This window comes from Gekko japonicus, unplaced genomic scaffold, assembly GCF_001447785.1.
Source record: "Gekko japonicus isolate JY-2015 unplaced genomic scaffold, Gekko_japonicus_V1.1 scaffold5, whole genome shotgun sequence".
Taxonomy (NCBI): Eukaryota; Metazoa; Chordata; class Lepidosauria; order Squamata; family Gekkonidae; genus Gekko; species Gekko japonicus.
In genome coordinates this window covers 243,584-270,606 of record NW_015168652.1, presented here as the reverse complement: position 1 = coordinate 270,606, position 27,023 = coordinate 243,584, and the positions used below count along the sequence as shown (strand labels likewise).

The window sequence follows — 27,023 nt, the reverse complement described above, 5'->3', positions numbered from 1 at the left end:
CGGAAAAGGGAAAGAGCCAGTGACAGCACTGCTTCCAGTTCACTTTCCACAGGTCAGTCAACGGAGCCTTCCCACGTCTTTCCGTCTGAACGAAGCATTCGTGCTGTTTTTTCCCCTGGGCCTTCTTGGCCACTCTTCAGCAGCCACTACCTGCTATTGGTCAATTTCCCACTCCAACCGCCTGGTTTTTTGAGGATCACCTTGGGGAAAATCGGGCGAAGCTGCCGGTCAAAATACCGCCGCAAGGCTTCGACTGAGAAATTGACCAATAGAAGCGGGGCAAAGGGAGGCCCGACAGCTCTTGTGTGAAATCGGTCCTGGTGTTAGGTCTGTTATAACAAAAATAAGCGGGCGTCTTGAGATAGTTCAAAAACGAACAAGATTTTACTCCTGTATCAACCTTAGGTGGATTAAAGTCCCCTTCTTTAGACCCAATGAAGGCCATCCTTCGTATGCTTTTATTTACTTACGTAAATATATATACCTTGTGAAGACTTGCATCCAAGGAAGTGGGCTCTAGTTCGCAGCATATGCTGGAATAGAGAATAAAATCTCAGGGGACGAATTTTGAGGCGTTAAATTTAGTGGTGAGATTTTTAATCTCTGTCGAGTGCCTTGAGCCCTAGTTAGTGAGAGACGAGGGGGACGTAGAGTGTTTCGAAATAAAGACCGTTTTGTGGGTTTTCTTAAAAAAATTCTCTAACATCACAAAGAACCTGCACCCTTCCAGAGACAGGAAAACGACGAGAAGAGCGTTACTCGGACCCATCCCTTTCCTGTAATTCCTGTCAGAAATCCGCCAATGGCCGAAGCGAAGCATGCCACGTGGTCTACGGCAAGAGGCAGTCTCTGCGGTAGCGTTGCTTTATGCCATTTTCTCGCGATGCTAGTAACGGTGTTGGGAGACTTTGTAGTCGGGTGAAGACGAGTCGGGGGAGGGGGCGTGGCCCACGTGTCAGGTGAGTGGGTAGGTCTGTTGTTAGTTCCTCGCGCTTCTCTCTCCGTCTTGTGTAGGTTTAGGGTTCCACGGAGGTCCGTTGGGCTCCCTCGCGCTGGATGAGGCGGGTGGCCGTCGTGGGAAGGAAGAAGGGTGCGTGTGGCTGTGCTACGTCATCAGTGTCCACCTAGCCAAACGTTCTGTTTCCAACAGAAGCCAATCAAATGAGGGTATAAAAGGCAATATTTGTTGTTGTTCAGTCACACAGTCGAGTCCGAATCTTCGCGACCCCATGGACCACATCACGCCAGGCCATATAAGGGGATACATAGGGGTGGATGGAATGCAGTTTCACCCGAGTATACGGTGCTCAGGAATACGGTTTATGAACATGGAGGTCCTGACTGAGTTGCCTAGTCTTCAAGAATATCTGTCTGTTGACTTTTCAGGAAAGATTTTAGAATTAGTAGTACTTTTTTTTCAATCCCTTCATTTTGCTGTGTGTGTGTTGCTCTCTGCTTCATGTTAGCCTTACAACAATCCTGCAAGGTAACTTGAAATGAGACTGAGTGACTGGTCTGTGGTCACTTGACAAGATTCATGGCAACCTAGGGATTTGACAGGGTCTCCCAGAGCCTAGTCAGGCATTCGGACCACTATGCTAACAATAAAATCGCTAATAATATCATATCACACTGGTATTGCTGTCCATAGGTGTTTTTCTTGGATCTTTTCTTATGAAATAACCCCTAAGAGAATTTTGCAAAGAGAAGATGCAATATCCATGAGATAATGGGAAGGGGGATATTTATTTATTTATTTATTTACTGTGCTTTTTCATTCCCTTGCTCCAAGGACCTCAGGTGGTATATATAGATTCCTCCTCCTGCTTTTTATTCTCACAGCAACCCTGTGAGGTAGATTAGACTGACAGAGAGTGACTGACCCAAAGTCACTCAATGAGCTCTCATGGCAGAGTGGGAGTTTGAACCCAGGGTTTTCCAGATCCTAGTCCAATATTCTAGGTGCTGTACAACACAAAATGTACATCAGTGTATATTATCTCTAATTGTGACCAGAATTGTTTGGGAGATGCTGGAGCCACCAGATGTGAATAAGCAAGATGCTCAGTGCTGTGTTGGAACACTGTAGTTTATCCCTGCCTCTCCCACTTTTTCTTGTAGAGGCCATGAAGTAGTGCTTGCATCATCAGAGTGGTATCTGGGAGACTGAGGTTTGAATCCCCACTTTGCCGTGGAAGCTTGCTGGGTGATGTTTGACCATCCACTCTCAGCCTAGTTCTACCTTACAAGGTTGTTAAGATAAAATGGAGTAACAAAGATCATAGTGGTAGTTTCCTGATGCCTTTGTTAATCCTGATGGCTGCATTATGTATTATGTCTGTTGTTTGTTCCTGTCATTTTTTAGAAATGGCTTTTTACCTAGCCACTAATTTACAAGCAGTGAATGCCAAAACGTCCAGAAATAAGCAAGCAAGTGAAGTGAAGTGAACTGCTTATCAGCCTTGTGGAAGCCGCCCTGAGCCCGCCTTGGCGGGGAGGGTAGGGTAAAAGTTAAATAAATAAATCTATGAATCTAAAATCTGTTTTGTTTGTAGGACTTTTCTGTGGTATATTTGAGGTCAGGTGCCTAGGCAAGTGGGTGTGTACATGTGGGTGTGTACATGTCTATATAATACACAGACGGCTGTACAATGATTGCAGTTCTAGCTGATCATATTTTAATCAAGTAATTAATTAATTACAGTTGAACAAACTGAAATTTGGAATCCAGGTTGTGTCTGATAATTTTTATGTCAGTAAAACTCAGTGTTAGACAAACCATTCATTGTTTTTCTTTTTTCATCAGTTTTGCACCAAAGTACTAATATCTAATTTATTAGTGGCTGCTAGATTAATTGTAGCTAGTGCCTGGAACTGAACGCCCCCCCCCTTAAATTTATGGTATGCTAAATTATGGGATCAATTTTTAATGAGTAGAATAATGGACAATCTTTTCTAGTGGGAGATTTTAATGCTAGAGTGGGCCAGGATATTAATAGTTTTATCAGAAAGGTACAATATAACTTGGAGGATTTAACGGTATCTTTTGTGGTCTTCCTTGGATAGAGTTTTGAACAAGAGTCGGGTTTACCTTCTGATTCTGGTTTTTAAATTTGGTTTGTATAGTCATGAAGTAGGGATTAAAATGATAAATATTTAACCAGGAAATGGTAGTTGTAACACTGGGCTGAGAAAATAAAAAGGTATTTTACAAGTGATAAAATATAAAACAAGAACATGTGGCATAAAGAGTTTTCATTACAGATATGATAAAGTGTAATAACAAAAGGAAACCAATTTTTTTAAAAACCTGCATAATTAAATCAATTTTTAAAGAAAGTATCAAATGTAATTTTAGACATGTTTAAAAAAAGCTATAGTACAATGAAAACTTCCTTGTCTGCAGAAATTATCATAAAAATGTCATCAATTTGATGGTGTATTCTACCTTTGCTTCGGAATCATCTTATCATTTGACTTCACTAAGCTTTGAATCTGTTACCAGCCATGACTCCTGTTTCTCAGAGTTAAGACTGACAGCTCGGTGGCTTACGTGAGCAACTAGCTTCAGAGTATTCTGGAGCAATTACAAAGTGTGCTGTTCCAAGCCGGTCAGAGCTGGTGATAGGATCTTAGAGAGCCAGCATGGAGACCTGTGTTCACATCTCCACACTGCAGGAAAAAGGTTTCCATACTTTTGAAAATTGGTGCAGAGCACAAAGGCATAGAGGTGGATTCATATCCCACTTCTTCCTCTCAGCAGGAGATGAGCCAGGAGGAAAACCCTGCCGGAGGAGCAGAAGATCAAAGGGGCTGCATTGGGAAAGAAGAGGCTCTTCTGCCTTGGTGGGTACAGCTTCCTTACTGGGGAATCTGGCTGGAAGAAGGGCCCTAGCCATTTGGGAAGCAGATGGCCTGGTGAATGCCATGGATGCAGGAATAATAAGCTAAGCTAAAAGGTACAGGAAGAAGCCTACACCCCATCTAGAGTAAAGAATCCTTGGGATATTGACTGTGTTAGGATTCTTTCCCCAGTCATTATCTCAGAGTGTCTAGAAAGCCAACAGGGGTCACTTTGCTAGCCATGATCAGAATCACATGCCAATCACGTGACCTAGCTTGCTGGGAATTTCTTTCCATTAAAACTTCCAGCACATGTGTGGTAGGCATTCTGGAATAATCTACCCTGAGGGAAATCTTGGGATTTTTACTCCTTTGGAAAGTGTCCCCTAAGTGTGCTTTCGCTCTCAGACTCTTGTATTTCCATAGTTTAATAACTGCTGATTGCTACTGATTTATTTAAATTCAGTTAAAGTATCTTATCCCAGTGGGCTCAGTCTTTGCAAAAGCTGCCAGGGGTTTAATTATGCTTTTAAAAACTCAGTGTTGCAGGTGATACAAAGATGGAAGCTGTTAACCCTGGAAAAGAGAGGATTCCTAGAGATCCAGAGACCTGCGACATCCCTTTCTACGTGTCTGAATTTGTGGAAAAGGAGGTTGGAAATGATTATGACTCTTTAAGCAAGCTTGGCAGACTTATTGAAAAGCTGTCGGAAAATAAACTAAAATTAGAAGAACAGGTGAGTTGAATGGGTAGGTTGGTTTGTTTCCACGCATGAAAGAAGCACTAAAGGGTTGTTTACCCAAATGTGCAGGTGTGTGGTGTCTATATGTGATGAGGAAGCAGAATGGCATCATTGCTTTAAATTGCAGATTTTACTTGCATGTGAGGTACTGCTGTACCAGAGGCAGTATGTTGTAGTAGTGAGGGTGCTGGACTGAGATGGCAGAAATCAGAGTTCAGATCCACCCACAGTCATAAAGCTCACTAGAAGACCTTGGGTTGATCATGCTTCTTCCACCTAACCAGAGGTTGTTGTGAGGGTAAAACAGGGAGGGGAGAATCATGAGCATCATTCTGACCTCCTCAGAGAAAGGGTGGGTTACAAATGCAATAGCACAATAGCTATATGGATGTTTGCTGTGTGAATGTCGGGACCCATTCACTCACTCTTCATAGATGCTACACAATTCGAAATCTGTATTATTAAACCATTCCCTAGAATCTGAATCGTGTCCTTTCTTCAGGCCTTCCATACCAGTTTTCTCTGTCTCTCTGTTATATATGCATCTGTTTTTTTCCTTTCCTTTGAGTGGGTCACTACTTTATTTTGTTCCTCTGTGTACTGAACCACATTGAATCATGGTGCTAGTTCAAATACTTGATTCTAGAGGGAATTGCTTTTCTAACATATAATTTGAGGAAATTCTACACACACTCTACACACACTCTACACACATATAGGAACTACTAGTTGCTTAAAGCATCTCATTTTCCTGTCTCCTGGCCACTTCATAAATGTCTCTTATTTTAGCTCTGTCTTATTTAAAGAAGTAGTACATTTACTGCAGAAGCCATTTCAATGTCGGATCATTGCCATTTCTAATTCTATACTAAGCTAACACTATTGTCTGGTCTGTTATGGTGGGTTCAAATTTAAGGCTTCACATTTCTTCTAGGAGACTGTTAGGCAATTTAAAAACATACCCAAGGAAGCATAGCCTGATAGGCATAATTTGAACACACACACACATACAAAGGTCAGCACTGTCTACTCTGACTGGTGGTAGTTCTCCAGGGTGGTTGCTGGGGGGAGGTGAAATGTGGGGGTTGGAATGAGATGCTTCCGTGCAAGTCATTACAGGTTATCTCCCTTTTCATATCTCTGACCTATACAGGTGCTTACAGTTTCATCTGAAGTTCCAAAAAGAATTCAGAAGGCCTTACAGAATGCAGAAAACTCTAAGAAGTCTCTCAACCAGCTTCTCAAGGATGAAAGACTTTTGCATGATTCAATTAACAATCACCTGTTGATGTCCAAGCCATGGATGGAGAATCTTGGTGTATTAATAAGTCAGATAAAAGAAGTTGAACGACATCTTGCCTATTTAAAATGGATTTCACAAATAGAGGAATTAAGGTCAATAGTACTCCTAATTATTATTTGCCTGGCCTGTTTACACAAGCAATTTCCCCACCTGCTTTCCGTGCAAGGTCTTCTAGCCAAAGTAAGAGTTGAGGGGCACCTTAAAGACTAATGAGATTAAACTCCTGTTTATTTTTGGTGCAACAGATTAACACAGTCATGCCTGTATAGAACTAGGAACCTCAGAGTAACAGCAAAATTAGTTGAAATTCAACTTGAGCTTGATAAGCATGTTTGTCAATTTAGCTCTTCCTTGAGAACTCTCAGTCCCCTTTCTCCCATCTGCAAAGCACTTTTTAGTTATGCATATCATAGTATGGCCACAATCCATGTCAGACAAGCATGCTTATATCCCAGTGGGCTTAATTCTTTTGTTAGCTATCCTGTGTTGTTATTCCTTCTGCATTTTTTAAAGAGTTTCATCATACGCTGTTCAGGGGGAAAATGAGAATGTATATCAAACTTTGCAAGTTAGGGTGGGACAGGATGATGTAATTAGTTTCTGTTAGAATCTTGTAGCACTCCTTGATTTCTATAATGTTTTCTGTAACATCTTGATATATAACTTTTTTTGGTCTCAATATTTTCTCTGTTCTGTGGCTTTTTAAAATCACGTTGATTTTACAGTTAGACTTCAGATTTCTAAACATTATTTTGAATGGGATTTTTCTTGGGTGCCCACAGCTGCTTTGCCCATTAGTCTTTGTTCTTTTCTAGTGACAACATTCAGCAGTATCTCATGACCAACAATGTGCCTGAGGCCGCAACTACATTGGCCTCCATGGCCGAACTGGACATCAAGCTTCAGGAGTCATCTTGTTCTCATCTTCTTACTTTTTTCCGATCTACAGTTCAGTTCTGGCATAAAATTCTGAAAGATAAACTGTCCAGGTAAGGAATTAAAACATAGCTTGCTTATTTTTGCACTGGACAGCTGAGTTGTGATAATTTTGTGTGGTCATTTATTGTAGTGATTTTGAGGAGGCTTTAGCTCACCTTCATTGGCCATTTCTTGGTCCAGCACAATCCCAGCCTTTTGGTTTGGCTACATCAACAGCCAGTGCACAAGAAGCATATGATAACTTGGAGACACTGTTTTCTCAACTTCTGAAACTACAAACTTCGTATCCTTTTAAAATATGTGTTTTTCCCCTCTACTGGACATATGTGTACATATCAAGGGAATGTAGGGTTATCCTGCAAAACTGTTCTTGCTCTGAACTGCTTGTGTTCTTAGCGGACCAGGATAAATTATTACTACAAACAGTTATAACATTCTTTCACTTTATGTGACTGGCACCTAGGAATTGGTATCAGAAATTTCTTCACCAGTGTAATAAATTTATCAAAATAATTTTGTTAAATTGTTATGTTATTACAGTTTACAGTCCATTACTATTGTATTCTATTAAATATTTCTGTAAAACACAGTAACCGTATATACGTCTGTATTTAGTAAATGTTGAGATTTCAAGAAAGCAATGTTACGGACACAAAAATACCTTTTGAAAATGAACACAAGAATTCTATGTCCTATATAAGCCAGCATCTGTATCCTTAAGACATTTTACTTTGACTCTTAAAATCTCAGAGATGAACTGTTAACCAAACCAAAGGAGCTTCCAGAAAAGTACACTCTGCCTCCCTCTCCACCTGTCATACTGCCTATACAGATTATGCTGGCTCCTCTTCAGAAAAGATTCAAGTATCATTTTTCAGGGAACAGACAAACAAATGTTTTAAGCAAGGTATAGAGGTGCACAGTAACTTTTAAAAACAACATTTTGATACAGGTTGTGGCTTGAAAGGTGAAGATGTGATTGGACCTGGGGAGGCTACCTTGGTTAGATGTCTTTGGTCTCTTCCTTTTCAGCATTTATTTTTTTTAAAGAAAAATATCTCTAGCATTTTTATTTACAGAGATATGAGGGGGTTGGCTTCTGCTGGTGGAAGAGCCTCTTGTGGCAGGGGGAGGCATCTTGTACTGGAGAAAAGATCCACTGGCAGAACAGATCTGTGCGATCTGTGCACATCAAGTAGCAAACATGATCCCAGATTTTATTCATTTAAAATAATTTTAATATTAACATCTTACAACAGCTGAGCTTAGATTTTTGCTAGCTTGCACTGACTTACAATATGCTCCATCCCCTATGTATGTATGTGCCTGTGTCCCGTGAGATTTGATTCCTGCTTAGCTGTACCAAAAACAAACTGTGTGAAAGCCAACAGATACACATGTATTTACCTGATCCCTTTTGCGTAAGAATTTCCTCTACCAAAGCATACACCCCATTTGTCAGAATCTAAAAAATAAACTTGGGGTTTGATGAGAAGGGTTGCTGATAGAGAAAGTGTCCAATTCAATCCACTGCAATGCATGTTGGCATAGGAAGGATGCATAGAGATCTGGCAAAGGCAATTGTATTTTTGTTCTATAAAAAACACATGTTATTTTTGTTTCTTTCTTGAAAGCCTGAATGGTACCTAACACAGGTGCTTATGTGGATTGGAAACCATGCTAAGTTTCTTGAAGACAAAATCCAGCCAATATTGGACAAAGCAGGCTTTCCGGTGAATGCAAGGGTAAGTATCTCTGTTCTGCTTAATATATTGATATATATTTCGTTGACATGGGAGTTCGTAGGGTGGCCTCATTTCTCCATGGTTGGGGACAGAGGGTGGAGCTAGGAGAGAAGGTAGTGCCCCGACACCCCCAAGTCTGTGGGGTCCCTCAAGGGGCAGTCCTCTCCCCAGTGTTGTTCAACATCTATATGTGCCCCCTTGCTCCGAGTTTCAGGCTGCGCTGTCATCAATATGCTGATGACACTCAGCTCTATCTGTTGATGGATGGCCGGCCAGATACTGCCCCATCTTATCTGGCCAAAGGGCTAGAAGCCATAGCTGTGTGGTTGAAGCAGAGCTGGCTGAAACGGAATCCTTCAAAGATGGAGGTTCTGTGGCTGGGTGGAGGGGCCATGAGATTGGGGTGCTAAGTCCTGACTCTTGATGGTATACCCCTAACACCGGTGACAATCGCCAAGAGCCTGGGTGTGTTCCTGGAAGCCTTCCTATCTATGGAGGCCCAGGTCACAAACATTGCCAGACTGGCATTTCTCCAGCTGCACCAGGTCAGGCAACTGGCCCCCTTCCTGTCTCACCCTGACTTAGCCACAGTTATCCATGCAACAGTCACCTCCAGTCTAGACTACTGTAACATGCTGTATGCAGGGCTGCCCTTGAGGCTGACCTGGAAATTACAGCTTGTCCAGAATGCAGCAACACGGGTCCTTATAAGGACCCCATTGTCAGCACATATTCAACCAGTGCTTCGCCAGCTGCACTGACTCCAAGTTGAATACCGAATCAGATTCAGGGTTTTGGTATTGACCTGCAAGGCCTTAAACGGGCTTTTTTCAGCCCTAGCACCAGCCTGGTGGAACTCTCTGCCTAATGACATTCATGCCCTGCCGGATCTAATGCAGTTCCACAGGGCCTGTAAGACAGAGATGTTGCGCCAGGCGCGTAGTTGAAGACAGCAACGGTTCACCATCAAACCTGGCCTCCCCGTCTCTCCCCCTCTGGGAAAGGATACGTAATGCTTAAATGCCATCTGATTATTTTTAATTATTGCTGGTTTTTATTGCTTAAATTTTAACCTGAATATATATTTATTGTATTTCTTGGAATGTATTTATAAATTGTTAACCGCCCTGAGCCCCATGTGGAGGATGGGCAGTTTATAAATAAAATGAAATAAATTAGTAAATCCAGTATACCCATATCTGCTATTTTAATTGATCTCTCTGCCTCTCTTAAGCTGGAATTTTCCCGCGCTTTGGTGATGTTGATCCTGGAGAAGCTGGCTGCTGATATTCCCTGTTTGTTGTATGATGACAACCTCTTCTGTCATCTGGTGGACGAGGTGCTTCTGTTTGAGAGAGAGCTACACACTGCTCATGGCTATCTCAGCAGCTTTCCCAGCTGTATGCACATTTTATCAGAAGAAACCTGTTTTCAAAGATGGTTAACTGTGGAAAGAAAATGTAAGGCTTGGCTTGATTTACAAATAATCCTAAACCACTTACTTTTGTGAATAGATGCATTTACGTTCAAACATGTCTCGTGGATATGAAATATAAAATTATGCTTGTATCTGGGACAGGAAATATGGGGGTTTGTTTGGGTTTTTCTTTTGCTTTTCAGTGATAGCTACTGATCATACTTTCCAACTGTGCTGTGATTCCTTGTGTACTTAGGCTTTTGATGGGAAGATGGGAGTGTGAAATTGGACACTGCTGACCCAGAATAATTGCAGATATTTCCTGTGCTGGATCAGCATTGTGAAAGACTTTTCTGGTATTTCCAGATTCTGATATTTTCTCCTGATAAATACCAGAAATCAGGTCAGGAAGCCTTTCATTGTCCACAGCTGTTCAGTGGTGCATCTGCCATTTAATCTTTAAAGGGCCATTATTTTCAGTGGGAAGACCAGGTCTCTGAACTGCCTCCATGGAAAGTAACAGCCCTGTAAAGGGTTGATGCTCCACAGACCAGCTGGGGGCCCTTCCTCTCTCTCTGTCAATCCTTTGCTTGGGTGGGAGGAGAGGAGGAGGCATTTCCAAAATTGTTTTTATCCTTTATCAGTATTAAGTCTGCAAGGGCAGTATAGAGAGCATTGTTCTGACATTTACAGAACAATGCACCTGCCATTTAACAAAAACGATAATGCTATTCCCAACTTTCTGATACAGAATTTAAAAAATAATTTTGCAAGTGCACAGCCCTAGTGTGCATGTAGTATAAATCTCGGCTCACGCTACAGGATGGGGCTTATTTGGGGCCTATTTTATGGCCATTGTATTAAGGTAAGGCACAGTGTAATATTCATTATCAAATACAGCGCTGTTGAACCTGCCTTACTGGGAAAGGGCTAGGCTACCAGTATCCATCAATTACATTGGTCTGGTGGACTTTCAAGTGCAGGAAATCTGAGAACTGTGGACTGTGTTTCTTAAGCTGCAGGTCAAATGGAAAGAGGTTTAATTAGCAACTCTATTCAGATTTTTTAAAATAATATTTTTTCTTTAGCAGTAAACTGCGTTTTCCAGATGTTCATCTTGTATTAAGGGTTAGTGATTTTATTGTATTAGAGTTGGTTTTACTATTGTGAATTTTATATGTTGTAACCTGCCCTGAGCCGACATGCGGGAAGGGCGGGATAGAAATTTAATCAAATAAATAAATGACTTGTAAAAAAAAATCAGTGCACAGTAACAGTACGGGCTTTTGGGTTTTTTTGTTTTTTGGTATTTATTTTAATGTAAGTGTGTGTGCACCTGGAAATCATGACGACCTCTGGTGACTGACCCCTACTGGGGGCCTAGAGGATATTCAGAGAGGTGGCTGAATAAAGCCTGCCCTCACTTCCCGACCACTGGTATTCCTTGGAGGTCTCCCATCTAAGTACTTGCTAGAGTCAACCCTGCTTAGCTTCCGAGATCTTACAAGATGGCACTTGCCTGGCCTATCCAAGTCAGGGCAGTAATAGTACAGTTTTAAGTGTGGCTAAAAGGGAACAGAGATGATAAAAGCAGCTGTATGACAGTAACTGAAGTTTGGGGCTTGGTAAAGGAAAGTTTATTTACTGCCATCTTGATGGTTCATGTTAATTGTTGTTTGATGCCTTAACTTGAATTCTGTTATTTGAATACAGAGTGTTTGTTTTTTAAAGACATAGGATTGGATCCAGACTCAATTTTCCAATAGCAGAATGGAACTTTCCAGCCACCCTCTCCCTCTGATCTCCGTGAAATGCTGCTCTTGGGGGACAGGAGACCTGAAATAATGACATGAGGCAGATTTGCGGCAGAAAGGGGAACAAGCGGAAACTGCTAATGTAGTCTGGATCTAGTTTACAGTTTGTTTGCTTTTGAGTAGAAAATTGCCTCTGAATAGCAAGACAACTGAGCAAAAACATAGTTAAGGTCCTTATTGTGTTTGTGTATCTGACAGTTGCTCTTCAAAAGATGGACTCCATGCTTTCATCTGAAGCTGCTTGGATATCACAATATAAAGATATCACCGATGTAGATGAAATGAAAGTCCCAGACTGTGCTGAAACTTTTATGACTTTGTTACTGGTCATCACAGGTAATTATAAAACAATCAGGTATTAGGCTTTGGCTCTTTAACAATTCAAGAATGGTCACATACATACTGAACAAAGAAAACAACACTGTGTCACTAGCTGCCGTGTCCTCAAAGAATAATGGGTGGCAGTGGGATGGGGTTTGCATTTGAACAAACAAATCCTGTCCTGTTAATTTTTATTTATTTATGGCTTTTGTGCATAAAACAGTGATAAGGTTTTTATAACTATAGGAGATTGGCATAATTTAATTCTGATTATCAACATGGTTACATTTGACGATGATTGCCACAGTAATTTATATTTGCAGGAATCCTGAGGAGCCTGAAAACACCAATCGATGCTACTCATTTTGTAAAGGGCTTAAGTGTGGGACAAACAGACAGACAAAGTAAGATGCAGCAACCTAACAATATATGTTAGGTTATTACCACTGATTTATTAAGTCAGTGGTCAGTTCTTTGTTGAGCTGTTGTGGTTCAGGGGGATGGCAGAGGAGCAGCACAAAAGAACTTTTAAGGCAAACCGCATCTCTCCCAGTGCTGTCTAGGGGAATAAAATCTGGCTGGTGCATCTCAACTAGGCAGGCTTCCAGTCTGTATCGCAACCGTTAAAACACTCCTCTGAGACAGTAGGGAGGCTGTAAAATGAAAAATAAAGTGTGTGAAATAACATGTTACTGGGCAGAGATATCTCAAGCTAGGCTTTTTAAGCTGTTCCAATTAACTGAGAAGGACTAAGTAAAGGTAAGCTTCTGCTTGGCATGAAAATCTTTGCTAACTATCAGAAAGTAGCTATGCCATGAGCATTTTAAGATACTGTGATTTTCCAAATAGACAGGTATAAGAACCTTCCTACAGCTGCTAGAAAGCTACAGTTCCTAGAGCTGCAAAAAGATTTGGTGGATGACTTCAGGATACGACTAACTCAAGTTATGAAGGAAGAAAGCAGAGCACCTTTAGCCTTCCGGTACTGTGCAATCCTAAATGCTGTTAACTACATAGCAACAGTTCTAGCAGACTGGGCTGACAATGTTGTAAGTAGTTACTTTACCTCGTTATCATTGCCAGTTTTCTGGGATTAAATTAAATATCTTAACGAGATTTCACAGTACAAAACTGCTTTCTATGTAGGCTTACCAACTGTGCCCGGGGGGCGGGTAACCCCCCGCTTCGGAGCCCCCGATCCCCGCCCTGGCGAGATCGGGGTCCGGGGGGAATCCCGCCCCCGAAACGCAGCTACGTTGCCGACGTTGGGGGCGTGGCTGAGCTCGTCGGGGGGGAAAACCATATGTTTTCCCCCCGACGAGCTCGGCCACGCCCCCAATGTCGGCAACGTCTGACGTCACTTCTGGTGACGTTGCGGCGCGCGCGCATCCCGGCAACTCCCAGGAGGGAAAGAAGACTACCCCGCCGGTGAGTACAAAGAATTTGGCAACCCTATTTCTATGTCCTCTGGTGGAGTTAAAAAATACTTGTAATTTTGGGTATACTTAACAGAGAAAAAAGATAGGCATAAATTTTCCAAAAAATGATAGCGTTGCTGTAATTTTAGGGGAAGTAGAATTATATGTACTACTTTATTTTATTTTATTTTTTAAAAAAACACATTTTAATGTTTTGGGGTTTTGATGGGAGCACATATAATTGGGGTTTCCTCTCTTTTAGTTCTTCCTGCAGCTTCAGCAGGCTGCCCTGGAAGTCTGCGCAGACAGCAGTACGCTAAGCAAGCTACAGCTAGGGCAGCTGGCTTCAATGGAGACATCCGTCTTTGATGACATGATTAACCTGCTTGAGCGGCTGAAAAATGACATGCTGACCCGTCAAGAAGACCATGTCTTCAGGGAGGTCAAAGATGCTGCCAAAATGTACAAAAAAGAACGGTGAGTCTTTGTTTTTTCTGATAGCAAACTTTTAATTCATGTACATAGACTCGAAGAAGAGAGTCTATAGTGTGAAAAAATGCTTATATGTGTGTGTGTGTGTACTGTTTTAAAAGTTTATTTGAAATGTTCTTTTAATTGTTCTCATCACTTTATTACAGTTCATAACCAGCACAAAACAGTCCAGATATATCAAAAACTGGATATCAAAATATAACTATAATAATATGAAGTTTAGATACTAATGTAAAGACAGAACAAAACTGAAACATTTACAAATAATTAGAATGAAATATCATATAATCTATATCAGACCTTTACATTCTGTCTATGAATTCTGTAAGCTGCTGCTAAAAATTTTGCACACACCAACGTGATCTCTGGGTTAGAATCTGATAGAAGCATATTGCTTAATCGAGAAACCTGAAAATCTTTCCTGTATAGGCTGAATAAATCTAGCTCGTATTTGATTGTAATACCCACAACTAAGCAGAATATGTGTGGTCGTATCCACTTCTCCAGTACTGCACAGGCAGACATGCTCAGCCATCGGTGTCTTTCTGTAGCGGCCCACTACCACCTTTGAGGGAAAAACATTACAACGGGCGATAGAAAAGGCCCTTCGATGAGATGGAACATCCAGATTTGACAAGTATGAAGCTGGGGAGATAATATATTTTGTTCGAGGTGAGGCTAACAAATTTGAAACCCTGGTGATGTCATTCTGCCTCTCTACATCAAATATTCTCTGCTTAACTAGGGCCCCGGCTTGATTCATGGCCATTATCTCCAAGGGCTCAGGAGAGAAGCCAAGCATGGATAGCTTCTGATGTATAGCTCTAATAATCCAGCAAGAACTGTGCCTGTCCTTCAAATTTAGGGAAGTAATATCTGCTGGACGCTGATTTAGCTTAAGCCAGGTGACAACTGAATTGAGGCTTATCCTAGCCTTATTCTTATCATTCCCGATTCCAAATGCATGGTGGCATTAGAAACACTTTTAGGAAATTGAAGTATAGCTCTCAGGAATTTTGATTGTCTTTTCTTGAGAGGAGAGAAACTTGATGATAGTGGACCCAGTGTCGTCCCATACAAGAGTTGGGGTATAGTTTTAGCAAGAAATAATTTGAGGGCAGCTGGTATATATTGCCCCCCTTTTGCATTACAAAATCTAATGATACCTTGTGAGGATTTATACCCAGAGTTTGTAACATACTGGTGGTGGGCCTTTTTTGTCCCCGAAGAATGGATCATAACCCCTAGATATTTATAAGTTGCTACTTGTTATAGCTTATAGCTATTTAAGGTCTATTCCCTAACTTTAGGTTTTGTGCCAAAGACCATGATTTTTGTTTTATGGTAATTAATCTCTAGGTAGTTTAACTCACAATATAAGCCAAATTGTTGTAATGCCCTTTTTAGGCCTACACATGTCCTGGATAGCAAAACAGCATCATCTGTATACAATAAAGCTGTCAGGTGGCGATCCGCTAGGGCAGGGGGGTGAGTGTCCACCAGTTCCAAATTGCCAATCCGGTCATTAATATAGATGGCAAAAAGGGAGGGGGCTAAAACACAGCCTTGCTTAACTCCTTTGCTTGTTGGTATAAGATTAGTAAGGTGGCCGTGCTTATTGCATCTGACCCTAATCGCAGTGTTTGTATATAATGTTTGGATCAGGAAGAGTAGTCTCCTGTCAATGAAGGTTTCACTTAACTTTTTCCAGAGATTTTTCCCTGGAAATAGAATCAAAAGCTGATTTGAGGTCGATGAATGCTGCATAAAGGGCATTAGTCTTATTGGAAGGATATTTATCAATCAGGTGGGCTAAAATTAAATTGTGTCCCATGGTAGAACACTCTTCCCTAAAGCCTGCCTGTTCATCTCTTAAGAAATTTTCTTCTGTTAGTCAACTTTGTAGTTTCTCTAACAAATGGGTGGCATATAATTTATGCTCAGGAGGCTAATAGGTCTGTAATTAGCTGGTTCCCATCTCTGCCCAGTTTTATACAGGGGAACAATAATGGCTTGTCTCCAGACTTCAGGAACATCTCCCGTTGGAACTATATATGTAAATACTTGGGCCAGAAGGGGGACCCACCAGTTAACATTGTCCATTAGTAATTCTGGAGGTATAAAATCCGGGCCTGGTGCTTTGCCCTTTCTAAATCTGCCAGTCAGAGTCTCAGTCTCTTTGGTTGTCACTAAGGGCCAAACTGGCAAATCCAATGGTGCCTCTTGTTTCAGTAAGGGTGATGAATAGTTGGTCTCAGAGTAGCGCTTGCGAAAAAAATATTTCCCATTCTGTAGGGGAAATGCAGGTGTCAGCTGACAAAAATGTTTTTGGAAGAGTGAATCGTTACCAGTTTCCAAGACTGAGTCAAATTCTTCTCATTGGAAGATTAAATTACTCTTTTCCAAAGCTTCTTTGTTTCCTCATGTTTTTTTGTAGTATCTCTTTAATTGTAAGAAGCATTGTTGGGCATATAAGATCTCATGATCCGAGGAGTTCTTGTAAGTTTGTAAGCGTCTTTAAGGTCTCTTTTAGCTTTTTGACAGTCTTTATCAAACCAACTCTTTGAATGTTTCTCTGTTATCTTTCTTTGAGCAGAGGCATCTTGTATCAGGAATGGTTCTAAAAGCTGAAGAATATGCCCTAATGGAATCAATGGATTTTGATCACACGGGCACTCTTTAATTGCCACTCTCCACCTGCTGGCTTCTTTGTCTTCCAAAATCCCCCTTATTCTTTGCCCCAGATGTTCTGACCACTTGGCACGACATCCCATTTGTTGATCTAATACCAAATGTGGACCTGGTTGAGGTTTGTAGGGAGTCCTGGAAGTTGCAGGGACCATTTTACGTTTGAGTGGAAGGTGGTCACTATCAAATACAGGTAAAATCTGTATGTATACGATCCTATGCAGAAGTTCAGAACTGACTATAAAATAATCAATAGTACTACCTTTGGCTCCTGCCAAAAAAGTGAGTCCTCCGAGGTGGTCTCCAATTGTGGAGCCATTTAGTATGGCTAGATAGAATTTCCTTGTCATGTTCAATAGGCATAGTCCAGCAAAGTTTGCTTTAGGAACTTTTGATTAACGTTGATAATGCGTAGCATTGTGGTTGATGCACAAAAGATCCAGATTTGTCAATAATAATAATAATAATATAATAATAATACTTTCAATTTATTGATTGCTTTTCCCACTCATGCGGGCTCAGAGCAATTTACAGTTACTCAGAGAGACAATGGACTAACAATATATTTGTGGGGGATAGGGAAGACAACATACAATATGTAATCTCACACACATTGTAGCTAGTCGGAGGAATGCCGAAACAGATTTTTCCCACTTTTGATCTTGCCGCGCCGCAAATGTCAGTCCTGGCAGATAACACCTTCCAAGGGGAGTGGTGTGCCCACCCCCTTATGGGTGGTCCCCAATTTATCTACTTGCCGAAGCTTTCGAATCGCTGGGTAGACAATTAGCTAGGGACAAGGCTTGGTTGCTCACACCAGCACGGGGCTAGAACTGACAAAGCTTGGCAGTTCAGATGTTATAGTTATGCAGGGGATTTACCCTCCTGCGCCACCGCACCCCTCACCCTCAATAAAAGTCTTATCATTTGGACCAAGTCTAGCATTAAAGTCTCCCCGATTAGGAGCAGGTCTGCTGGAGTGTCTATTAAGAGATCTTCAGTATAAGATTCAAGTTCATTCCAGCACCTTGCTATATCCGATTGTTTCTGCTGGGAAGGGATATATACATTCAGTATTAAAAGTGACACTGTATTAAAGTTTAGAAAGACTGTCATTGCCCACGGGTTTGAGTTTTTTAAATGGACACATTCAACTTTAAGTGATGTAGAGACTAAAATTCCTAAGCCTCCTTTTAACCTCCCTGGGCCTGCTACAGAGATGGCCTCTTTGGAGAAGGTATGATAACCACTGATAAGAAGTTCATCTGCAGTCCAAGTCTCCTGAAGGAGCAGAATATCACCTTTCGAAAAAGAGTGCTATTAAGACTTCTAAGATGGGCCCATCCAGCTATATTCCAGGAGATAATTTTAAGATCACCCAATTTCCCTGTTTTGTACTGGGTTGACCGTCATGCTTTAACATCTTTAATCGAAAGTGTAGGATTAGTATTTGCTCCCCTCTCAACAGATTCTTCTGTAATAGTGTGTAGAATTGGATCATCAGAAGGTACAACGAAGTTAGTGCAGAGGTTCTCTTTCTTAATCGAAATAGTTGGCTCTAGTGGAAGATTGTTCCGAAGAACTAAAGTTGGCTTAATGATTGCATTATTTAGATTACTCAATGGTTTCTTGCCATTTTCTGATGCCCACCTTAAGTTCTTCAGAGTAGATATCAAAGTCTCCAACCGGTTTAATATGGATTCTTGTTCGGGGGTTGGTAGAGTTGCAAATGAAAAGAGCACTTTTATCTCAACCTCTTTCTCAAGCTCAAGTGGGTCCTTACAATCCAAAAGGCTCTTGTTTCTAATACATGTAGATTCATAATCCATTGATTCCTGGAGATCAACAGGAAGTTCCTGATTAGGCTGTTGGGGGTAACAGGTTTCCCATCCGTTGGGGGTAACAGGTTCAAAACTGAAAGCTAAACCATTTGGGTAAATTTCAAGTTAGTGAAAGTGGCTGCTGCGATGTTTTGCAATGATGTTTCTGTTTCTTTAAGGTGGCTCTCTTTACCATCGCAGTCAGAACAGGCAGTAATGTCTTTGTCAAGCAGCGCCTGTCCCCTGCTACTGACTTTAAGAGACCGACTGCTACAGCTAGAACAACAGCTTTGTTATTCACTGTTCAAAGTCTTCTGGCAAATGCTTGCAGAGAAAGTGGATTTATTCATCTATCAGGAAGTAAGTATATGAGGCATGTGACTAACGATGTACCAAACACACTAATTTTAAAAAGTAATTTGTATGTTTATGATCTATATATAGATAATTTTGGCCAATCACTTCAATGAAGGAGGAGCAGCACAACTCCAATTTGACATGACTAGGAATCTTTTCCCTTTGTTTTCACATTACTGCAAGCGGCCAGAAAATTATTTCAAACAGTGAGTATGCAAGTTTAAACTTCTAGCTCATTTCAGATGTGCCAGTTCTTGCCTAGAAGGCCCTAACAGTGCGGGGCCAGGCTCCTTCAAAGACCAGCTCCTGTATTATCCAGCCTGCCAGTTAAGATTAGGAGTGTACAAAAAAACCCGAAATTGGTATTTTTCAGGTTTGGGTATATTGAACCTGAAAAAATATCAGTATTTTCCAATATTCCCAATATCCACATGGCATTGAGATTCAGTAATTTTATTTTTTTGAAAACATGAAATTTTCCAGCTCCATCATACCCTTTGGGGATCATTGGTTCCCATAGGGTATAATGAAGAATCAATAACTTGCCAAGTTGTGCCACTGCTGTGGGGCTTGGAGAAGAACGCATTTAAAGAGAACACATTTAAATGCCTTCTGAGTTCACTCCCTGAGTTGTGCTACCATCATGGTGGCGGGGCTTGGAGGAGAAGGCATTTAAAGAAACCACAATCTCTCTAAATGCCTTCTCAGTATAGCTGAATGCACCTGAATAAAAGCCAGAAAAAAAATCAGCTTTTGTGGGGGGTCAGCTATACTGGTAGCTGAATACAGATCTCTGATCTGCATTCTTCAGCTTAAAAATACCTGGAAAATACCAGTAAGGTATTTTTCCAAATATTTTTCTAGCTCGGAGAAACAGAATGCACATCCCTAGTTAAGAGCCTCTTCACAAGCCCCTGCGCTTTGTTGCAGAGTTGAAGCTTGTGGCAACCAGAGACAGTATTTTAGTGGTGGCACCTTGCCTGTGGAAAGTTTTCTTTGCTGAATCTCACCTGCCACCTACCTTACTCTCTTCCAGCAACCAGGCCAAACATTTCTTTTTACATAGGCTTTTAACTATGGCTTTGACCTTCAAAATTATTTTTAGAGTATGCTTCTGACTTGAGGACTCTGTAGGCTGTTAAATGCTTTATGCTTTGTTTTTTTAATTGGCTGGGCTTTTAATGGTGGTGAATTTTAAAGATGTTATGTTTTTATGATTTTTACCTTTTATTTTGTGAGCTGCCTTGAGCAGGTCTCTGAACTGGTAGCATATAAAAAATTTTAATAAAAAATTTGACAGCTTTGAACTTTCTTCTCTGACAGAGGTGCTCTAAAGGTATCTCTTCTCAGCTTTTTTTTCTTCCTGACTTTCCCCCTAAAAAGGAACATCTTAAATCTAAGCAATACATCAGTCTTCTGTACCTCAATTTCCCCCCCTCCAAAAAGCACTTTATCACTCCCTTCATAGTACAGTACAACCATATGGAAAAGTTTAGGGGACACTTTGAGGGATGATGACATAAAATTATACTTCTTGTGAAAGAAACTGAGCTGATACTTGCGCAATAGTTCCCCCAACTTTCTACAAAATGGTTAGACATGCTACAGATTAGGTTTATGGGATATAGAGAGCTGTGTTAGTGGACTGTTTGACTGTAGAAGCAGTTTGGCATGGCATGGGAATCTGCTGCTCAGTTACAGAAGCGGGGTTACTATTTGAGGACACAAGCCCCCAAATCCCTTTTAGGTGAGTGAACTAATACAGTTCTGTAGACCCTAGCCATTTTTTTTTCATACAATCAAGCCACAGACTCGAAATTAATTATCCTATTTTCCCCTGCAGTATAAAGGAGGCCTGCATTGTATTGAACTTAAATGTTGGCTCAGCCTTGCTTCTGAAAGATGTGTTACAGTCAGCTACTGAAAACAGATTGGGAACTGTCCTGAATTCGCATCAGCCTACTGCAGTGGCAGCATTAAATGAACTTGGAATCTACAAATTAGCTCAGCAGGATGTTGAGATTCTTCTTAATTTGAGAACAAACTGGCCTAATACTGGGAAATAAGCACACACAGAAAAATAACCAGAGAGAATAATGACTATTGTATTCTATCAGACAAAGCCTTTTTGTAATTAATATATTTGTAAAAAGTAGCTGTAACTTTTTGAATGTAACTCTTGCCAATTTCCATTGTAAAGGTACTTGTGGTTTTAAAGTAGGTGAACTCCAGCTGCCCAATGAAAACTTTTAATTACCTCTAGTTAGCATTCATAGGCCAGGATGCTCTGTCATGCTAGGTGGCATGACAGAATCCATTTTCTCAAGTGAAGTTCCTCTGTGCGTTAGAGGACAAGGTAAAATGGCGGCAGAGCCCCTTAAAATGATCCTATAGATATAAAAGTTAAATGTTTGAGATGTCATCATATGTATGAGCTAAAGTTGGATTACACTATTTTTTGCTGTTTTGCTACTCCGATTGCTCTGGTTCCTGCTATATTGTCTCCTCAGCTTCCCCCTTCCAAAAGCCTTTACACTTTTGGATAAATGCTGAGCCACCCATTGCAGCAGGCATGTTTGTTTGCAGTTAGGTCTGTTCTCAACAGCAGGGTCTGTGGTAGAAAACATGGTCTGTAGCACACACTGTGATTACTAGCCATTCGCCACACGGACAAAGAACCTAACTACATACAAGTCTGATTCAGGTGGGTAGCTGTGTTGGTCTGAAGCAGCAGAACAAAGTTTGAGTCCATTGGCACCTTCAAGACCAACAAAGTTTTATTCTAGATACAAGTCTGTTATCTTAAACAGTATTGCATTGAAGAAGAGCAGAAGTGCTCAGTCTTCCTGCAATAATACCTGTGGTGTAAGTTTACAGATGTGTAAAGAAAGGTATGAATAACAACTCTACATTCCATGTAATTGACTGGTTGATTATGGTAAAACAGTTGTACTTGTATGATTTTGTAGGAATTCTGCATTATTATACATGGAAAGATGGAATCCTTGTTTAACATAGGGGGCAGACAGATATGGAGTGGTGTGATTAATAAGCAAGTAAAAACGTAGGCCCTGACGTGCCTAGCCCAATCTCATCAGATCTTGAAAGATAAACAGGGTTTGCCTTGCTCAGTATTTGACAGGCAATAGCAAACCCACCTCTGAACGGCTCTTGCCTTGAAAACCCTATGGGGGTCGACATAAACCAGCTCCAACTTGACGGCAAAAACCAATGTGGATCACTGAGCATGCATGACGGGGAAAACTTAACCAAACTGCTTCATTTTAGCTGGATTATACCCAGGGATTATGACAATTAAAATAATATTTTGAAATTACTTTTATAAACAAAATATGAAACTCTACATCTGCTGTAGAATAGAACAGCTGGTGTACAAAAGGTCATTTATATAAATATAATTCTTGGTTCTTCAACAATATAAATCGAATTCTTGGTTCTTCAGCAATAAGGTACCAGAGTTTTTAGAGCAGAACACTCACAATTAAAATGATGCCCACATTGCTGCAAATTTTTTCATCCTGCAGAAGGGAGACAAGAGCTATAGTGAATATACAGAAACTATGCTTACCCCTCAAAGATTGTGGTTGCCTAATTCTGTCTGCAAATGAATTTTCAACTGCTTTCTTAAATGTTCTTTTATTTCAACTGCAAAACTATAGTTCCATTAACTTTAATGGGATAGATTTAAACATGTGCTTAACTTTTCCACTAAACTGAAGGGGATTCTAACACTGTACATACAACAGTAAAACCAAAAGTATTCCAACAACCTACTTTGAAGGACTGAGGAATGTCCTTTCTGACCTGCTGCATCTTCAAGAAAGGTTCTGAGCAAAAAAAGCTGGAACAAAGCAGAAGCCTCTCAGAGTACCCTGTCCTAATCTTGGGGTCAGTTCACATTTTTCTCTACATTTTGGTCTTGTTTCTATATATCCTCCCCGCCAGTCAATGCATGAAACATACACTGTGTGCAAATAAGGCAGTAGAACATGGCAGGGCGTTGAGAGAAAAAATGGCCAAGAATAAAGAAGATCTGGGAAAAACTTTACATAGAGCCAGAAACTAGCAGGAAAAGAATGGGCCTGCAAGAGAGATGAGACAAGGCTAAACTAGTTCGTAGCAGTCCATCACCCAGGTATGTAGCTCTAGACTCTAGTATAAGTGAATAATAGTTGGTCCAAGCCACATACCTTATTTATTGTTGGCTGTTTTATTCTAATTAAAACATTTAATTACTTCTCTAGAGTTATTCAACATTTTAAAGTTACTGGAGCCGTCCTAAGCATCGACATAAAGGCAGGACAATCAAGGGTTTCTAGATAAAACACAAAAACTTCAAAAGAGATAATTTCACTTCAACATTTTTGTTTAAGTTAAGAAAAAACTAGGACGACAGTTGTGTAAAATATCCAGGTCCCATCATTATTCAGGAGAAGGAACATCTATTTCTTTTGATACATTTGTCCCATGAACACTTAGGTGAACTACAGAACTCTTCTCAAAATGAGACAACTTAAATTATTAACTTACACATCTTCCTTGAAGACATCTGATGTAATTGTGTCTGTATCTAAATACATTATATCATCAGTATTCAATCCCATGCTTTGAAGTGCTAAAATATTTGGAGGGGGGAAAGGAAGAAGCTTATAAATCTGCTATTTAAACCTACAGTTGGTCTTTTATTTCATTCATTTCAAAAGAAAAAAAAATCACGGTTTTTTTCAGTGTTGCCCCAAATTTCCCAACTTTCCATTGGAAAAACTGGAAAAGTCCTGTGACTTTTTCATGCAATATACGTTTGTCTTAAGATACATTTTATCCATTCTATAAGAAAAATATAGGAGCTTTTTTTTACAGTGCTCCCCCTAGTTTCTCAGTTTTTCTATTAGAAAAATTGAAAGACGACTAAGAAAAAAATGGATGCAAAGCCAGTCTCCCCAGCCCCAATTTTTCTGATTTTTTAAATAGGCCTTCACATCTCTGTCCTTGAGGAGGTGTGCTTCTAAAGCAACACCAGTTACAAACAGGGAGGAGGAGACGGGGGCAGAGCAGTTCTTCTTTTGGTGATTAAAACATATGGAGAAGCAATCTTAATAATGAGAATATTATTGAAGCTGTATTTTCAAGCTGTGGCTTACAACTGTGAAGACTATCAGGTATATAAAAATGAGAAATCTAAAGAAATACTTACCTCCTTTGTACTGAGGTAAGGTTATGTAGCCCTGGCCTGCAGTATCTAGCATATCAAACATAGCATTCAAGTTTGATTCATCCATAAGATAAGGATAGTCATTTGTCATTCTTGCAAGCTTTATTTTTTCCAGTGACTGTATCAAGAACTCTCTTGGTTTTTCTGTTACAGAAGAACATTGACCGCATTGTTACACAATTTCAAATAAGCATACTTTCCCCATTAAAATGACAGACATTAGGAATGTTTCTGTATGCTGAACAATCTCTTGTCTACCTTCTCGTGCTTGCAAGCAGAAGTACAAAAACCCATGTCCAAAAACTACAGTGCTATCAGCTTATGATAAAATACAACAGTAGTACAAGCAGAGCCAAAGAAATGCTATATTCTTTTTGTTTTCTGTTACCTGCCTGAATTCTGGCACTGCTAGTAATACCACAATTAGCCTAGAGTATTATAGAACAGAGCTATGAGGTGTTCAGGTTTTTTTTTTCCTTTTTCAAATGCAGCCATTGGGTCTGCTCTTTTAAAGGGAGAAATGCAAGGAGCATGGGCTTCCCTCATAATGTTTTCCCACACACAAGGTGGATGCCTGTAAATTTTCTTAGAAGCAGCAGCTTAGGGGAGATGACTTGGTGAGAACTACACAAGAAAAAGAATTAAAAAGCCCCTCCCCACTACTGGTTTCAGCAACCCAAGCAGTTGCATTTGGTAAATGTAAAAATCTGCAAAACGGATCAGGGAATTTGCATGCAAGTTATTGTTCTGTCTGAGACGACTCCCCACAGCAACAAATCTTTGCCTCCTTTGTACTTCCTGTTTTATTCGTACATTTACCATAGTACTAAGGCCAGTGCTAACCAAAGCAAGAGATTAGTGCTGATACTTTGAACAATGAATGTACAATAAATTGAAAGTATAAAATAAATAATAGCTTACTGCATAAATTTAAGCACACACACTACTCACAAGCCACCTTTTACACTGTATGGCTTGGTACCAATACACCTTAAGGACTGCCTACTTCTATATGTACCTACTCAATCAGTGCAGTCAACTTCAGGGACACTTCTTTGGATGCCCTCCCCATCTGAGACCACATTGGTGACAAAGTGTTAAAGGCTCTTCTCTCGTGGCACCAAGTCTGTCCCCCTTGATTACTGTCTTCTGCCAGTGGATAAAGACCTGTTTCGTATGGCATTCCCTCCATGACCTCCTTCCTGTTTGTGTTTTTTTAAGTACTTCGTTTAAATTTTTTAAAACTGGGTTTACGAAAAGCTTGTTTTAATGGATTTGATTGTTCACCACCTTGGGGACTGTAAATTGGCTGGAAAAGCAACATTAAAATGTTCTGAATATCAATTCTCTAGAATCACTATAGCCCCTTTTTATAATACACAAGGATGGCAATTAAATTTGCAACATATATGTCTGTGATTTTTAAAAAATGCATATTCGCTGTCTTTGGTACCTCCTGTTTAAAAGCTTCCCCTTTCTTGTGGACTCTGTGTGTGTGTACAAACACACATAAGATGCAATCTCTCCTCGAAGGTTTTCTCGTCATGCCAGAAAAAGCTTCTGGAGAGAAGGTCGGGCCGTCGAAATGCAGCCCGAAGGCACCCATGACGACCCGGTTTGTCACATTCATTCTTACACATGCTCTAACCCTGGGGGCAGGGCAGGGCCCGTGCAGACGGCCACTTTTACCTCGCGGTCGCACCTGACAGACGACTAAAGGAAGGGCGAGACAGCCCGACCAAAGAATACGAGAGTGCACCGCGCGGAGAGCTGGGGGACCTCCTTTCAGACAGCCTTACCTGGGCGGTGATAGAGCAACAAGGCGCTCAGGTTATGAAAAAGTTCGGGGATTTTGTGCTGCTCCAGGTACCTGCGGCCTTCCTCTTCACGATCCATCGCCGTTGCTAGGAGACCAAGGGGAACACTCGCTCCCTGGGTCATAGGAACAGGTCATGTGACAAAAGACTGGCCAATTAGCAGTGATTTTAGGCGTCTCACTTCACAATCCCCCCCACCCCGCTTCCCCTTCAAGACTCTTACAAACAAGCTGTTTTCGGAGAGATTTTGCAGTGCGGTCCTATGCGGGATTGGTCTCTCGCTCTGTCTCCCTCTCTCTCTCTCGGCGAGAGGGAGGTGTGTATAGCTCCTATGAAAACGGATGGGAATCCTGGAGCCTCAAGCTTGAAAAGGAGCGTTTTTGCAGCAAGAGACAGCAGACTTTCAATGCCAATAAAGGTTGTGTGTGTGTGACAGCAGACATGTTTCAAACCTCCCACTTTGGGGGCTTTGAGAAACGCCGATGTGCCTGTGTGTGTTCCACGCTGCCTCTAAGGCTCCGAGGGGAGGGGAACGATTGTTTGCTTCTCCAACCGATTGTTGGGGGGGGGGGGCTGAGAAACGTCTTTGTGTCTTTCTCTCTGTGTGTGAGTGTGTTCCATGCAGCCTCTTTAAAGAGCGCCTTTTCCGCCCTTCTGGAGGCAAAAGTAATGGAAGAGGAATGAAATCACCTGCTGCCTTCAGACTAGGTAGGAGACCATTGTAAAATATATATATATATACCCCTCCTTCAAGTGCCAGATTACTCCCATGCCTGTACAGTCTTGTTACACGGGCCTCGACTTTAATACACAGCTGTCTGCCCAACGAACAACTGATTATCTATGGACTGCCTCAGAGAATTTTCACCAGTACAGCTCAAGCCAGTGAAAAATAGCACTTTGCTAGCTTACGTCTAACAACAGTATGCATTCCATAACCTCTAGTGCCCCACCTCCAAAATACAGATAATCGATGGGGATAATAGGGAACAGAGCATATGTATCGCCCCCAGGGCCGGCTCCAGGTATTTTTGCACACTAGGCAAGGCTCCCTTCTGGCGCCACCCCCCCCC

The 27,023-nt window shown here is 41.0% G+C and overlaps 2 protein-coding genes across 2 annotated transcripts; one reads left to right on the top strand and one right to left on the bottom strand.

Annotated features, from left to right (window-relative positions):
• The first annotated feature begins 1,134 nt into the window (after positions 1–1,134).
• Positions 1,135–23,100, top strand: RINT1 (RAD50 interactor 1). The gene is made up of 15 exons (XM_015415082.1): positions 1,135–1,167; positions 3,764–3,846; positions 4,385–4,580; positions 5,740–5,981; positions 6,705–6,878; positions 6,959–7,111; positions 7,579–7,735; positions 8,463–8,573; positions 9,808–10,033; positions 12,003–12,140; positions 12,975–13,174; positions 13,806–14,020; positions 18,723–18,903; positions 18,988–19,106; positions 20,744–23,100. The coding sequence occupies exons 1-15, from the start codon at positions 1,162–1,164 to the stop codon at positions 20,964–20,966; spliced, it is 2,424 nt and encodes an 807-aa protein (XP_015270568.1). The 5' UTR covers positions 1,135–1,161; the 3' UTR covers positions 20,967–23,100.
• LOC107113727 (EF-hand calcium-binding domain-containing protein 10-like) lies at positions 22,359–26,029 on the bottom strand. The gene is made up of 4 exons (XM_015415083.1): positions 25,933–26,029; positions 24,116–24,277; positions 23,452–23,536; positions 22,359–22,439 (listed from the first exon to the last, which is right to left on the bottom strand). Exons 1-4 carry the CDS (start codon positions 26,027–26,029, stop codon positions 22,403–22,405), a joined length of 381 nt encoding a protein of 126 aa, XP_015270569.1. The 3' UTR covers positions 22,359–22,402.
• Positions 26,030–27,023: the final 994 nt, after the last annotated feature.

Excerpts from the sequence above, each read along its gene's own strand:
- RINT1 (XM_015415082.1), top strand. Across the intron at positions 3,847-4,384 it reads GAAGAGGCTCTTCTGCCTTG|TGTTGCAGGTGATACAAAGA; the intron begins GTGGGTACAGCT and ends TTAAAAACTCAG. Across the intron at positions 18,904-18,987 it reads ATTTATTCATCTATCAGGAA|ATAATTTTGGCCAATCACTT; the intron begins GTAAGTATATGA and ends ATCTATATATAG.
- LOC107113727 (XM_015415083.1), bottom strand. The coding sequence starts at position 26,029 with ATGGATCGTGAAGAGGAAGGCCGCAGGTACCTGGAGCAGCACAAAATC. Across the intron at positions 24,278-25,932 it reads GTTGCTCTATCACCGCCCAG|AAAAACCAAGAGAGTTCTTG; the intron begins GTAAGGCTGTCT and ends CTTCTGTAACAG. Across the intron at positions 22,440-23,451 it reads GATGTCTTCAAGGAAGATGT|GATGAAAAAATTTGCAGCAA; the intron begins GTAAGTTAATAA and ends TCCCTTCTGCAG.